General features: G+C 42.6%; 1 protein-coding gene across 1 annotated transcript in view; it reads left to right on the forward strand.

Annotated features, from left to right (window-relative positions):
* SLC15A1 (solute carrier family 15 member 1) overlaps window positions 1-14,200 on the forward strand; it is a 130,432-nt gene that overhangs the window by 17,657 nt on the left and 98,575 nt on the right. The window contains exons 4-6 of the mRNA XM_069205176.1: window positions 3,765-3,884; window positions 5,126-5,225; window positions 13,551-13,641. Of these exons, the coding sequence (XP_069061277.1) occupies window positions 3,765-3,884; window positions 5,126-5,225; window positions 13,551-13,641 (311 nt within the window). The remainder of the gene's footprint in view (window positions 1-3,764; window positions 3,885-5,125; window positions 5,226-13,550; window positions 13,642-14,200) is intronic.

Consider the following 14,200-nt stretch of genomic DNA (forward strand, 5'->3'; position numbering starts at 1 on the left):
GATTGCCCTATAGGTCAGTGGGACCGTGCACGAAATATAAATAGGGGCATGTCGGGTAACTGAATGTTCTAGCGATTCACAATTGTTTTAAAAGATTCTTGACATGACTGTTCACTGTTCATAGAATGTGTAGCAGTTGGAAGAAAACGAAGATGTCATGAATTGGAAAACTATCGATTTTGTACGAAAATGTGACAAAGTGTAACAGATTTAGAATTTGGTGACATTTTCTAACCCTATAGATGCCCATTACGAACATTGCCAGTGTGTTGTGATAAGAATATCATGCACCAAATGACCTGAATACAATGCACTTACAATCTTTTTGGGAAAGCAGGGCAAAAGAAGGAAAAGCCAGTTCTAATGTTCTTGTTTAAACTGCAGCTGTAATTATGCTCCGAACCTTCATTGCCCCTTGGCTGATGGTTTTGCAGCATGGAAATGCATTTGTAGTAAATTATTACAGCTGAGCAGTAACATAATCTTTAACTTTTTATTACGGATGACTAGAGAATCCACAGCTCCACTGTAGCAAGGGACTTAGAGACATGCCTCTATTGAGGGACTACGGACTCACATTATTTTATTATTAAGGCTGCTATATAAACCAGTGGTTCCCAACCTGTGGTCTAGGGACCCCTGAGGGTCTGTGAAGCCTCCTCAGGGGGTCCGCGCCTACTTAGAAAATTAATTAATATTAACAGATTAGATCCCCAGATTTCAGTAATGACGTAGTGGGGGTGGTCCCCGGATTCCAGTAGTGATTCAGTGGTGGTCCCCAGGTTCCAGTAACGATAAAGTGGGGGTCCACAGAAGTCAAAAGGTTGGGAACCACTGATATAACCCATTCCTGTAGGTCTTCATTTACAAAGCCTTAAGAATGAGACAATCATACTGAAACGTTTCACTTATGAAACTGAGGGACCTATGAGTAAGTACCAGAAATCTGCAACTCGTACATTTTCAAGAATATTCTTCCTAACTCTCACCCTCCACGATCCAGACAACCTACCAGTTACATTTAGAATTATAGTGCATTTTGCATTTAAAAAAAAAAAGTTTGTCTCCAAATGGAGAATATTTATGCACTTGGCAAAAAACATTTTCCTGCACCCATGTTGGACGTTCCATAGCCCTTTCGACCCTGAAAAGCCCACATTTCTACATCATGCACAACTACATTACATTGAATGCATCAAAAATGGTTGCAAATGCCGACAAAGTTCTGACCCCTGGGTCTTTGAAACATCTTTCATGAATCTACTTATCCCCTGTCAACACATAATTACTCTTTCCTTTTCTCAGACCTAATCTTCATCTGCATTCTTTTCTTCTGCAGAGGCATCTGTACAGCAATCAGACCTTCCTACATTAGTTCCTGGATTTCTACACATAATCAGGATTCCTTCTTTACATACATAATTCATGCTTTAACACCTGTATGCGACACATAGTCAGTGTTGGTGACGCCCGGAGCAGCAGTGTTTTTTGGCGCTCCCCCCAATGACCACCATTGTGTCAGATTCCCTCACTACCACCCTCTAGCAGTGCCCGCAAGTCTCCACAACCACTCTCTCTTAGATGTATTTAATTAGTTTTATAGCGCCACTAATAATAGTGTAGCGTGTCAGAGCACTTTACATCACAAACACATTATACGGAGGCAAATCATTCATATGTGTGTAAGTCAGTGTATAGGAAATGTTACATAAGACAAAGCACTAGAAAGCCTAGGAGTCACGTCATCCATACTGGTAGGCAGCATGGTTTTAGTGCTTGATCTGGAGAAGCACAAACTCAGAATTTAAAAGTACAACTGTGGTTGGAGGTTGTCCTTACTAATAAAAATTTATTTCTACCCAAACCAACTCTTTTTGCAACTCTAGAATAATGAAAGACTGGGGATTAAATCAAAATGCTCTAAACTATACCTTGCAGTTTCCACATAGCTCTTTGATGACAGTTTCTAGCTTACAGTTCTATATTATGATTTACCTTAGAAACTGCAAGTAACTAAAGAATATCTTCAACAAAAGCAGTAATTTACTGACCTATTTACATTAAATGCACTTTGTGATCTGCATGGTACACATTCTTTGCAGCAGGCATATTAACCCTCTGCGCTACCTTATGATGAAAACTTTCATTAGACAAAACTCGATCTCTCTCCAGAAGGTCCATTAATCACCAGAGTCATTGTGACATTTTAATTGTTTAAAATTGCTGTCGGTAAGGAACGTGGCAGCAGGTGCTTTTAAAAACATAACAGGAACTCCCACCTGAAGTCAACGTCTGGTGCGGTGACACTGGTTGGTCCTCCCTAGAGCGGGCTCTGCACCTAGTGACTTATAAAGCTATAAGAACTGAGCCTTAAACCTCATGTAACTTCTCCCTGATACTTTTACAAAGCCCGAACGCAACTAAAAGGCTGCTAATTGGGAAGGAGGGAGAGAAATTAAGGCCCATATTTATGCTTTTTTAGTGCCGCATTTGCGCCACTTTTTAACGCAAAAACGGCGCAAACTTATTAAAATACAATTGTATTTTGTAAGTTTGCACTGCTTTTGCATCAAAAAGCAGCGCAAATGCGGCACTAAAAAAGTATAAATACGGCCCTAAGTGCTAAAGGATACATACATCCTCCCTAACTAAATATAACATATAAAAGTACCCTACCACCATGTTATTCCTACACCCGAATATGGGGTATTAAACAAAACAGGTACTAATCCCACAGGGACTGACAACACAAATCTTCCAAGAGAAGCCAGGGAGAGACAGTGGGTATTCTTTGGGGTCAAAAAGAGACATGAAACCCTTGGCAAATGTGTGACTACAGGGGCATTTCCACTCATCTTCCTATGTCGCAACAGACAGATCCCAAATGTTGTGTGTTCTATGTTGTATGTCCAAATTGGCTGATCTATGACAAGAGGCGGATAAAAACAGGCAACAGGCCACATTTATTCAAGGACACTTTCTTAGTCAGTCGTAATGAAAGTCTGAGGACCCTATTGGGCCATTCCCCATTGAGGGCTGAAACATGTCAACTTTAATAGGGGTGTATGGCCCTAATCACCCATTATTACCCGAGATATATGGTTTTGACACCAACTATTAAAAGGGATACTCTGGTGTATTTTTATTCTATACTCTGGTAGTCAACAATTAAAAAAAAACTCCCTGAAAAATGGTTGAGCACGTTCGGGTTTTTGGAGACCAGGATGTGTCGTGATGATGAAGCATGCCACTACTAGAGTGGGCGAGGGTTCTTTACAAAATCAACTAAAATTGTGTTGTCAGTCCTTTTGGGATTTGCACCTATTTTGTTCAATATGTCTCCCAGATACTCATATGCATTGCTACAATGGGCAGTGGCTGAGATGAAGGTGATGTAAAGCAGACGAAAAGGTAGTAATTTGCAGATAGTCCATTTAACAAGATTTTACTATCAAATGGTCATCAGTACTGGAGTTGACCACTACACAATATCAGTTTTAGTTTCCTTAAATAACAGGAATCCACAGTGGAACTGGTGAGACTGCAGGCATACCAAGGTGCAAAATAACAGGCACATGCTGGCTGACTTACTCGTACAATGTTGCCATTGCTTGTATCATTCGGAGGGAAGGAAGGCTTTATCTCATATGTTGCAATTAGACTGGTATACTGTTGACCAACTGATGTTCACTCCAAACAGAAGAGTCTACCGTATGGCTGCAGTCAGAGAAGTCTAACACATTCTTCCATCTCTTTTGCCGCAGGACCATCATCTACCTGTCCATAGTGTACGCAGTTGGACAGGTCGTCATGGCTGTAAGTGCCATTCATGACCTCACTGACCACAACAGGGACGGAAAACCAGACAATTACACTGTACATATGTAAGTTCTAGCTAAAAATTATTTTTTTGGGGGGGAAGAAGGGAAATTAGAGTGCAGCATGGAGTGATGCAAGCGTTGAGATGCAATTCAGGGAAAGTAATTGCCACGAATCTTTAGCAAAATAAACACTTTGCTGGTAAATTCTTCGTGTCTCAGAAATATAATATGGTTGATTACACAAGTATGATTAATTATTACAGTGCATGTTGTAGGGATTATTATGCGGTAAGAGCCACTCGACCACCTGGGAGTTCAATAACATTGAAATTTCTTGATGTGTGGGTGACACTGAAGTTTTTAATTTAATATCATTTGATCGAGCTGAAATATTAATGATGATTTAGAAATTAGACCTTGTAGATATTCTAAGTATGATTCTTAATGTAGATGTATTATGAAATACTATAACAAAGAGTTGAATAGTCAAATATATAAAAGTATAGTATAACGTGACAGCTGAGTGTGCAAAACAGATAGAGAAGTAGAAAGGAATGGGATGCTACAGCTTAATATAGCCTTAGAGCCTGCCATAGCAAGGGAGCGGGACTTTAATTGCCGGTATAGCCCAGCCACGAAGGGCTATAAGGCTATTAGAACATTGCGCCACAAGAGGGCAGAATGTCCCAATAAATAAAACAAAGTCCTCAGGGAGCCCGAGAGGATTAAAGACCCCTAGGGCTCGTGTTGACACTCTGGGTTTTACCAGTCAGTGAAAGCCCAGAGCACTCTATTGTCTCCAATGGAGCTCCCAACATTCCAATGTTCTAATATGCAATAACATAGTTTAGACTAGCATACAATGATGAACATATGGTACTGCAAACTCAGAATGTGTACTTGATGTACAATTATGCAAGTGTGGATGTTTATACATGGGATTAATCCTGGAAAGAGGTGGTTCTAGTAGTTTTCCAGTAATCATGGATATTTTTGAGAAATCCAAAAAATGTTTGCAAATCTATTTCGAATCCATGGGTGTTGATCTACTTATTGAATTTGTGTTTCCAGACCATCACATTGGTTAGTTTCACCCAAAGTAAATTAAAGGAATACAGTACTGACTACTGTGTGCCTAAGTTAAAATGGCACTCAATGTCTTACAGATGCAGCTTCCCTAAACCAGTCTGAGTTACCTAGAACTCCCTCATCGAACTTTGGTTGACAACATTTTTTGCTCTGTTTCTCCTGAGGTGGTTAAGTCACTTTGTTTTAACAGCATGATTATTTCCTTCCCACTACAGTGCCCTCTCTATGACAGGACTGCTTCTGATTGCCTTTGGTACAGGTGGGATCAAACCCTGTGTTTCAGCTTTTGGTGGTGATCAGTTTGAGGAGCACCAGGTGGGTCCATGTTCACTCTTTTCACACTATTTTCCCACAGTCGTCCTTAAAAAACAGCTTTAAAAAAAAAAATTCCATTGCTTTTATGTTCTATTTCTAATGCTCTGTTTCTATGAAGTGTAAACAATTCTTGCTTGAAACCTTTCTGTGGTCAATCATGCCTAAACAACCGACCAATCCCATGAAATACCTTTTTTGCAAAAAAATGTGCAGGGGTGAGTATATGCTAATGGTTGGGTGGTGAAGCTTCTTCTGCACATCTCTGGAAAGCGTTCTTATCAGTCAACATTTAACCCCTACAATCTCACTCTGTCTCACTCCATGTATGGAGGTGGGGAGGCAGTAGAGTAACTCAATGGAGCCAATTCTCAAAGACATTTACTATCCTTCCACAGCTCTCATTTTAGGAAATGTTTTGAGCGCGAAAGCGCTTCGACCTGTTGGAAATATTGTGGGCTTTTAACCACGCCCACCTCACACCCATCACTTTCACTTGTTCGCGGGCTTGCGTTTCAAAAATCACTTGATGTAATTGGTAAATGCTTTACGTTTGTCCCGTCTTTGGGCTGTTTTTGTCACACATTGCAGATTCCCCCTGTTGGATTACTGCATAATTGCTGATATTTCAGCGTGTGCAAACTATTTCTTTTGTCTCTCCCCTTTATGCTGTCATGGCCCTCACAGCTCGAACAGGCACAGCAGCGTGAACTCTGTCAACAGTATTGGAGCGCTGATCACATTGTCCACAGTTACCTAATGAGTCATTTCTTGTGGGTCTCCCCATAAAACACTTGAAATTGGTGAATGCTTTAGAAAAACAGAAATCCTCAAAGTGAAAGTGGCTCTCCTGGCACAGCGGGAGAGCCCATATTACAATATTCACTGCACTCAGGAAAACTCGACTCATAATGCTTTGCAAGGCATTAACTTTACAAAACATTTTTGCCCATAGCTCAACCTGTGTTGGTCACAGGACAATGGAACCACTGCCAAAATGTTCACGACAAAGTGCTCTTTCTGTCAACATCATCTTTGTGTCCAAACATTAGGTTAGCGGGGCCCCCAAAATAATAACCACTCCCACCATTCAGTGTCTGTTTGAACTCTCTCATGGCTGAAGCTTTTGTTTAGGTGGGAATAGCTTTTGTTTTAAGGGCCTTGTTAATAATATAATTGTTATAGGCTTACTGTTCATGACTATGTATTTATTATATATATATATTTTTATATATATATATAATAATGCACTATGCTCCTTAGGGGCTAAATATATGGTTACATTGCATCATTTGTTGCCATTTTCTTTCTATGTGGTTGTGTCATTTAGGGGCTAACTATATAGTTATATGATCATGTTTGTTACAGATGCTATTTTCACTGTGATGTCCTCTAGGGGCTGTTCTAAGTGTTACAATCATATCAACATATTAAAATATTCATGGCATGGAAACTTGGCCCATAATGCTTTGCAGGGCATTACTTTTACAAAACGTGTTTGCTCATAATTCAGCCTGTGGAGGTCCAAGAACAATGGGACCACCTTCAAAACATTGACCACAATGTGCTCTTTCTTTTTACAACATTTCTGGGTCACCACACTATGTTAGTAGGGACTCCAAAACCACTACCACCATTCATTATTTTTTTTTTATTTTTTTTTATTAATGTTTTCACGGCTGAAACTTTTGTTTTACAGATGTGAGAACTTATGTTTATGGACTGTGGTTGTAATATCTTTGCATTAGCTCTGCTAGTCTTTAAAATGTGTAATACCATATTCCTGCTAGATGCATGGGTAGACTGCATTACTTTCTCCTGTTCTTTTTTCATGTGGTTATACTCTCTAAGGGTTGACTGTATGGTTACAAGACCATGTTTGTTACAAATGCTATTGTCTTTGTGGTGTTCTCTAGGGGCTGTTCTGAGAGCATTACTTTTACAAAACATTTTTGCTCATGACTCATCCTGTAGTGGTCCTAGGACCCTGGGACCACCTTCAAAACACTCTTTGGCCCATAGTTATACTTTTTTGGTGCTGCATTAGCGTCACTTTTTGACGCAAAAGCGGCGCAAACTTACAAGATAGAATTGTATTTTGTAAGTTTGCGCTGCTTTTGCGTCAAAAATTTTCGCAAATGCAGCGCTAAAACTTATAAATATGGGTATTTCTGTCTACATTATCCCTGGGTCCCCACACTAGGTTAGTGGGGACCCCAAAATAATGAACCCTCCCACCATTCATTCAAGGTCTTTTAAGCTTTCTCATGGCTACAGTGTTTGTTTTACAGCTGGGAGAAGTGTTGTTTTAAAGGACTTGTTTTTAATATCATTGCAATAGGCCTGCTAGCCCTAAAACACCCTCTAAGGGCTAAGTATCTGATTGCACTGCTTTACTTTCTCCTTGGGTTCTCCCCTCTAGGGGCTAACAATATGGTTACATGACCATGCCTCTAACAAATGATATTTTTGTTATCGTGCCCACTAGAGGCTGTTTTGAGCATTGCAGTCTAATGGCAAAGGTTTATTTTTGATAAACGTTTATTTTGTAATTCTACATTTTTAAATAATTTCTCCTTATTACAGTTATGACCATAACTCAGGCCAACTTAACATCCTTATTACATTATGACTGTTTAAACACTCCTCATATGTTTTGGCGTCCCTTCTAGTTTATTTCTCCTCTGTTGCTGTCTTGTGTCTTTTTGGGGGGGAACTGTGTTAGCCAGCCAGCAACTCTGATGATGGGGTTGTGAAAGTGGTATTCTATTGAAATTAACATGGCAGATTTAAATTAGGATGCTAAATGGCAACATTTTCATATTTTGCTGCAGTTAGAGGAAGAAGGTAAATGGAAGTGCTTTAGTTATAAGCAGGGCCACTGAAATTATATGGCAGGAAAAGATGAAGTTATGAGGCAGGGTTGACCAATTCATGTGGCAAGAAAAGTCCAGTTATGAATTTACAATGCCTATAGCTATAACTCAAGAAATGTGAGACCTATTTGCTTTGCAAATGCTTGTTTCTTTTTTGAAGAGCACTTCACCCAAGTGCAATATTCACGTAGGTCCCTGATCCCAGTTCAAATACAGTCATTCAAATGATGCGAATGGGACAATAATTCATAAAAGATAAAATGGAAGCCTTCTTTGAAAAATAGTGTACGGAGGCACCTATACCTAAGTGTACATGCATACATAGTGCTGCTCTGTATTTAGCTGGGGCCGCAGCACTGCTTCCCACTTTATGAAACGTTGCCTTGCACACTGGAAAGGCTCACTCTGAAGTTGGTAGAGGTCTGAAACATGCACACAGACACAAGAAGCCACTCCATCCTGTCTTGGCTGATTACCATGCCATAACTGATTGGTATGCACGTTTTTAATGTGTGTGTATGTGTATGTCTCCATCTTTGAGCATGTGTCTGTGTGTGCATGTTTCATGGAGGTTTGTATCCCAGTGGCTGCACATGGGTTTGTGCATGGGTTTGTGAATGCATGGGTGAATTATTGTTTATGGTTGGCTTCACATGTCTCTGTAAAAGTGTATGTGTGTGATTGTACAGAAGTGTTAATCTAAGCATCTTTATATAGTTTTCTGTCACTTTGTTTCTGAGTTACCTTCTTGTTTTACACATTCAAAGGTGAAATGATCGCATGCAACGTGGTTTAACTCGCACACTTCATTTTAATTCCATTCCATTGCCCTAAGTGTTTTGTGTCTGTATTTAATGTTTTCTTCTTTTTTTAGGGAAGATACCACAAAATTAAAGAAAACCATTTATTACCATCATATCATTTCCCGACCACCCACCCCCTCCCTAATGGCTGCTTGGCCCCTCCTTGATTGCCCCCTCTGTCAATCATTGCTTTTTTTGTTGTTGTTGCAATCGCTGGTTGCACTCTCTCCTCTATGCTGTTAGTAAGACGAGTTGCCGGCTGCCCCCGCACCGTCACTTTACCTCCCACCTTGACGGCTGTGATTCCCTGGTCCGTCTGTCCCTACTGCATCACCATGTCCCCCGCTGCGGAAGGCGATGAACCTCTGCCCCCTTACTCTCACCATTTGCTAAAGGTAATGGCCCAGGGCAGCCAGTTGTGCCCCTGCCTTCATTGCTACAGGTAATATCCTCCCGCATTTTTGCTCCACTTTCCCCCCCAATGCTGTCTTTGCTCTAGTGCTTAATTTGTAAATAAAAAGGTGCCGGTGCCCAAAGTCCTCCTTTTAAACATGCACCTACTGCAATTAAATGCATGAACACGGAATACTGAGGCAGCGTAATCCTGAAGCCATCTCGGGCCTTTTCAATCCATATAAATCCACTCTCTGCCCCTTCAGCTCACTCTTGCAGCTTTCTACTTTCTCTCTTTGTGACGCTTTTTCGTTTTTCTCTTCCTCCGTCTTTCCCATATGTGACTTTTGCTCGCAGCAAATGCTTGAGGCAGAAGAATAAGCCCCGGCCCTCAAAAATAAGTGCCAGTGCGCAGCACCGGAAACAATGAGCACAAATCAAGCGTGCTTTGCTCTGACGCTTATGTCCGAGCAAGAACCTCACATGTCCTGGAAGCTGAGTCAGTGTTCAGCAGAAGCGTGCCCACCCTGCTTCCCCACACCGTCCCTCCACCCCATTCCTGCTTCCATGCTAGGCATGGCACTGGGAACATTACAAGCATGGCCTCATGAAGTCCACAGGATGCTTGGAATGTTAATCTCTCCAGCGATGGGTATGTTAGTGCCCAGTCTCCGCACTGGAAGTCTCACGGTTTCTCTCCGCTCGACCAGCACGAGGCGCAGCCTTTCTTTGAGTTCACAATCCAGGAATGTATGTTTTCCGCCAAATGTGGTCCACTTGGAGTGCTAATACTGCGCCTTGGCTTCCTCTGTCGCTCGCTGCTCTTCCCTTCACCCTTGTGTTCTCTTGTAACCTTTCTAGCATCCTGTCACGCCACACCCCGCTTACTCTCCCTCTCAGACCCCTTCCAAGAGCTGTCTATATACCCATATCTTCTTTACCTTTCTTTTGTTGTTTCTCATTGTGTTGCTTCTCGTCTCTCTTCTCCCTTGACTCCACCTGCTTTTCCTCTGGTATTGCTCACCCCTCCTCCCTCTGATGTGGCTGTTAATAGCAGTGAACCTTTTTTGCTTCAACCGCAGTTTCCCCGATAACACCAAAAACAAGTTACTAAAGTATACATAACATTCTTTCTCTGTTTTTTTTCCAATTTTTGTACAATTTCTTTCACCTCCTCTGTCCGTGCCCCTTCTCCCTTTGATCTTTTCTATCTCCTCTCTACACAGCATCTCCTTCATTTACACCTCATGTCTCCCGGTCCCTGACCCTTGACTTCTCTCCATCACCCGTTCCGTCGCTTTCCTTTCTCCCCTCACTTTTACACGTTCTTCTATAGTTACCACCCAGCCTTATACCTCCTCCACTTCTTTCCTCTCTAATGTACTTTTGCCATCACCAATTCCTCTGTCATCGTCCCTTCACACTCCTCTACTGTCGCTCTCATGCCTAATTCCACTTGCCACCCGTCCTGTGTTTTTCCTTCCCACCCTTCAATCTCCTGTAGCCAGGTCTTCACCTTCCTTTCTCCGGCTCCTTCTCCCATCTGTTCTTGTGACCTTCAACAGGTCTGTCCCTTCTCCCTTGCAACCCTCTTTCAACTTTTTTAGGGTCGAGCCTGCGTCGCATGTGCTTGCGCATGCATATCATTAGCGAGACGCTTTAGGTATTAGAAAAGGGCTCAGAGCCCCGTCCACGTCACGTCAGTGTCTTTTATTGGCAAGTTGGCTTGCTTTTAGAATCCGCTTCTTTTGATTAGGGGAGGGCACGCATACGTCATGCCTTTTCCGGTGGTTAGCCCTCCTCGAGCGCAGCGACCAAGTACAGAAAACATGCGAGGCTCACTGGGTTTGTGGACTACTTTTTCTCTGTTTTCGCAGCACGATCTTGCTGGGCAGAAGTCGAGCGATTCGCATACTATCGACCTTGTTACACAGTTAATTGCACTTTTGCCGGTTACGTTCATAATTGCACTTTTGCCGATAGGTATTATTACCTGTGAACTGTAGCTGTGCGATCGTGCTGGATTTTTCTTTTAATGCAAGAAAAATCCGGTTGTGAGTTTACAACTGTGAACAGCTGTAACTCTGACAAATGCGAGACCCTAGTGCATTGCAAATGCTTGTTCTATCTTGCTAACCATCCCTCCGCCTCTCCACTACTCTCCCCTCTCCCTCCAGTATTATCCTGCCTCATGCTACCCATTGACTCACGTCCCTCCCATGTCCCCTGCTGTCATCTTTAACGAAAGTTCCCATATTTTCCTCTCACCCTTTCATCGCCACTGCCCGGCAGCCCTCCTCTTCCTTCCCTCTTCATATCCTTCCCTCCATAACCCTCGCTCCCCTTGTCTCGCCACCCAGTTGGCCTACTTCCCTCTTTTCCTACTCTCTGTCTTCTCCCAATTCCTGTCTGGACCTCTGCGCTCAATCAAGCTCCTTCTCCGCTTCACCACTCCTCACTTACAAATTCAGCTGCCCTCCATTCTCTTTCCCAACTGAATTTTCCTCTCATTCGCCTTCCTCTCTCATTTCCACTATCTCGCATTTAATGTCTCAACTTCCTGTTTCATTACATCTTCTGCATGCCTTCTAAGCCACTCTCCCCCTTTCCAGTGGCGTAGCGTGGGGGGTGCAGGGGGGGGCCGGCCGCACCGGGCGCAACATCTGGGGGGGGAGGCGCGCTCGCACTCACGAGTGCCAAAATCCACTGGTTAGGGGGGCGCAAATTACTTGCCTTGCCCCGGGTGCTGACAACCCACGCTGCGCCACTGCTCCTTTCCACTGCCTCCCTGTCTGCTGTACTCGCCCTCTATACTTCCCACGTTCCTCCTTTCTCACTCCTCTGTCTCCTTGTGTCCCCCCTCTTTTCTCTCACCTCCTGTCATATTCAGCCCTCCATACGGCTCCCGCCCGCCTGCACCCCATTGTCCATTTTCTTTTCTCATTTGTATTGCTTTCCTTCCTCTTCAACCCACCCTCCATTTTACCTCCCTCCACCAATCTCCCCTTTCACCCCTCTTTCTTCACCCCATCTACTCATTTTCTTCTTATTCCACCCCTTCACTTCCACTTCCCCTCCTCTTGTCTTTTGCTACCACCTCTCACCTTATCATTTACTCTCCGTTCAACTCATTTCTACACCACTCCTTCTTTCATCTGCTGTTCTATTCAACCCCTACTTTCCCTCGTACCCCTCCACTATAATTCATCCCTGGCTTCATCCTCTCTTCTCACCCCATCGCTCTTTTCTACCCTTCTCCTCTCCCACTTCTCCAGTTTTCTCCTTCCCCTTTCTTCTCATATAGATAGACCCTTTGATGCTGCGGTGCTTTGGCCCGTGATTTAGTTTTGGCTGAAAAGGGATGCTCCAGGCAGAGGGCTAAAAGGGATGGCGACCCTTGGTATGGCTCTGCCTGATGATACAGCATTATTGGAAACACGTACATGTATGTCCACAAACCCGATTACAGCAGAATACTCCTCATTATTTAGGGCAAAAATTGCTTTATTTTAGCTATCTCCCACCTAAAACTGCCTTTTGTTCAAAATAAGTCAACTGGGAAAGTTAGCTATTTCCCGCCTAAAATTTCCACTTCTTCAATATAAATCAAAGGGGAAAATACATTCCCCCAATTTTTTTTCCAAATTTTCCAGTTTTAAAATGCTGGCATGTATGCAGGTATTTCATGTATTGCCTGAGATGGACCTTCCCCTTACTTTGCTGTTGCATAACCGGGCTTTGTCACTGAGGTACCAGCAGCAGCAGACGTTTTACAGTAGTGGCATTGCTCTCGGTAGAGTGCAGAGTGGCTAAACCCTGATGCAAAGGGTCTCCACCTAAAATGGAAGAATGGTTGCATGACATGGCCCACTATGATGATTTGGTGGACGCTTAGGCCTCTCAAGCGGTATTTATTACATGGAAGGATAATGACTAATGTAGACAGAAATCATTACATTCCTTCAGGTTTGACCTGAAGGAATCTATCAAGTGAAAGCTACAAGGATGTGATAAGTATTAGACAACTTGTAACTGATCTATGGATCTATGTAAGACTTTTAAGGTGAGTTTTTCTGTCATGCTGACAAAGGCTAAACCAAAGAACTGCCAATGTTTTCAGAAAAACATATCTCGACTTGTTCCCTATTCGACATGAATGCAGGGTTGCACTGATATTTATGGCTCACAGTTTATTGGTAAAAACATGAAATGTCTACCCAGAGTTGCCAGCGCTGAGGGTTTTTTCGCTCTTGCAGGACAAGCAAAGAGCCAGGTTCTTCTCCATCTTTTACCTGTCCATCAACGCTGGAAGTCTGTTGTCTACCATCATCACTCCGATCCTCCGAGGTAAACAAATATTGATTCTCTGTGCCAATGTGCTGTCATGACAACCAGTGTATGTAGCCTTCTGGTTTTATTTTCCTTATGTTGGGACTGTATGCTGCACAGACCATCTGTAAGTGAAGTGACCAAAAACACTGGGAAAAAAGAGGAAAAAAGAAAGTGGAGAGGAGGAAAAAAGTATGAGATTATCACTTAGTTAAGAGCTTTAAAAAATAGTCTTCAGAAGTCAGTGAAAAGCAAGAGAGGGTGTGGAGCCAGAGTAGAGTAGTCGGTATAGAGTCTGGCATAAATATGGTACTCAAGATCACCTGTAATAATAGAAAATCTAGACCCTATGGAGCGATATTTTTGTGAATGTGATCTCGGACAGAATATTGGCATAAGACAATATTTCTGTAAGTGATAATCTGACATACAGACCAAGGAGGTAGTGAACGCCTCATACAATTTGTGCTGAGGAGCTCCAAAGTCAGGCTCTTCTGGCTGAGAGCCTCGCGCCCCAAGCAGAGAAGGATCAGAAAGATGGAGGTGCGAGTAGGTTCATGACAGTCGAGGAAAGGGG

Source organism: Pleurodeles waltl, chromosome 8, assembly GCF_031143425.1.
Source record: "Pleurodeles waltl isolate 20211129_DDA chromosome 8, aPleWal1.hap1.20221129, whole genome shotgun sequence".
Lineage (NCBI taxonomy): Eukaryota > Metazoa > Chordata > Amphibia > Caudata > Salamandridae > Pleurodeles > Pleurodeles waltl.